At 43.6% G+C, this 1,850-nt stretch overlaps 1 protein-coding gene across 1 annotated transcript in view; it reads right to left on the reverse strand.

Annotated features, from left to right (window-relative positions):
* LOC107548685 (uncharacterized protein C16orf96-like) overlaps nucleotides 1-820 on the reverse strand; it is a 38,245-nt gene extending 37,425 nt beyond the window's left edge. Inside the window, exon 1 of the mRNA XM_016229473.1 lies at nucleotides 440-820. Within this exon, the coding sequence (XP_016084959.1) occupies nucleotides 440-820 (381 nt within the window). The remainder of the gene's footprint in view (nucleotides 1-439) is intronic.
* Nucleotides 821-1,850: the final 1,030 nt, after the last annotated feature.

The following is a 1,850-nucleotide window of genomic DNA, read 5'->3' on the forward strand; positions in this document are numbered from 1 at the left end:
GTAACCACAGTGAATGTCCAGAAAGCCTGGTGTAATCACAGTGAATGTCCAGAAAGCCTGGCGTAATCACAGTGAATGTCCAGAAAGCCTGGCGTAATCACAGTGAATGTCCAGAAAGCCTGGCGTAATCACAGTGAATGTCCAGAAAGCCTGGCGTAATCACAGTGAATGTCCAGAAAGCCTGGCGTAATCACAGTGAATGTCCAGAAAGCCTGGCGTAATCACAGTGAATGTCCAGAAAACCTGGTGTAATCACAGTAAATGTCCAGAAAACCTGGTGTTACCATGTTAACCATAATAAGCATGGCAGTAGTGTGTTCTGTGGTGCAGTGGCGTTACCATGGTTTTTTTTAAATATACTGTGTGGTACTTTCAAGCTAACCAGAGTACAGAGTAGTACTTTTTGTTGTTTCCTCCTGCCTGCAGAGGTGACTCTTACCTTGGACACCCCGTCCTCGTTGGCCTGCGCCTTTCTGCGGAGCTGCATGAGCGTCCACATGTCGCTGAGCGCGGTGTCGGACCTCATGAGCTCCGAGGCGCTGGGCAGAGCCTCCAGCGCGCACATCTGCTCCTCCATCCGCCGCAGCTTCTCCTCCATCGCCCTGTAAGGGCTCGAAGTGTCCAGCAGCAAGGCTTTAGTCTGGGCTGGGCTGTCATGGTCGTGGTCCACCTCCTTCCAGGTGGTCGTGACCCTCTCGATCTTCAGGTGTCCCAGGATGGCGTGCAGTAAAGTGTGCAGCGCGTTGAAATTGACAGATCCAACGTCTGGGGTCCCTATGGAGAGATCCACCAGCTCATGCAGGCTTATGTCGGTCGACATGGTCGCCGACTGTTTAGTCCGGTTTAAAAGACGACGAATACGGTTCTGTCTGTTTGAGTTAACGTTACATCTCTCCACACAGGTAGGCTACGCGAGTTCCAATTCTATCTGTTTTCAAACATAAACCCTGAGTTTTAACGCTCTACGCTGTTTTCTCATTTCTGTGAGCATCGTAAAATTATGCTAAGTTATGAAGTAGTGGCGTCTAAAATCTGTCGGCGTTTGTTCATCCTTTAATTCGCACTTTACCGGCAGCTTTGCTTTGCTGAACTGTATCAAGATCGCTCTTCTCTTTACGCTCTCCCCGCCTACCGACGATGCTGATTGGTTAAAATGCCTCGCGTCACTTGTCTTCTCTATCCTCATTGGATAACGTCCCTGTCGATCAACAGAAATTACTTTCTGTTGTGAGCCGCGGCGTCTTGGTTGCTCAGCAACTGCTTCAGCGGCAGCATCGGTAGTGCACGTGAGAGTGGAGAGCGATGAACAGCATCATGCAGATCTACATTATTTATATTTCTAAGGGAAATTATATAGTGTGATGATGATAAAAGGATTTTCTCCGTTTTATTTTCATTACATACTATACGACAACACTGGCCTGCACAAACAGCCAGAGTGTACAAAACATGCATTCATAAATAAAATATTACATATTCACGAAAAAAAACGGAACAAAACAAAATATCAAAATGTATCAAAATAAATCTATCTTTGTCATTATAGACATATAAAAAAAAACTTTAAAAAAACTAAAATAAAAAAAAATTCCTTCATATTCAGATTTTCAATGCCAAGCCCAAAATCGTTATGTACAGTAGTTTATGTTTCTTCCATTTTTATCTAAAAGGTATGTCAGAAATTGTCACAAATGCTTTGCTGCAGATTATATTTACAAGCACATTTGTCCATAGACTTTGATGAGCTGCTGTTTAACCTTATCAAGATTGTTCTTATTAATAATCTACTTATTATTGCAAAATAATGACTTCTACAAGTTACACGGTTTGTTGAGGTCTGGCATATTTCT

This window comes from Sinocyclocheilus grahami, unplaced genomic scaffold (assembly GCF_001515645.1).
Source record: "Sinocyclocheilus grahami isolate Dianchi unplaced genomic scaffold, SAMN03320097.WGS_v1.1 scaffold353.1, whole genome shotgun sequence".
NCBI lineage: Eukaryota > Metazoa > Chordata > Actinopteri > Cypriniformes > Cyprinidae > Sinocyclocheilus > Sinocyclocheilus grahami.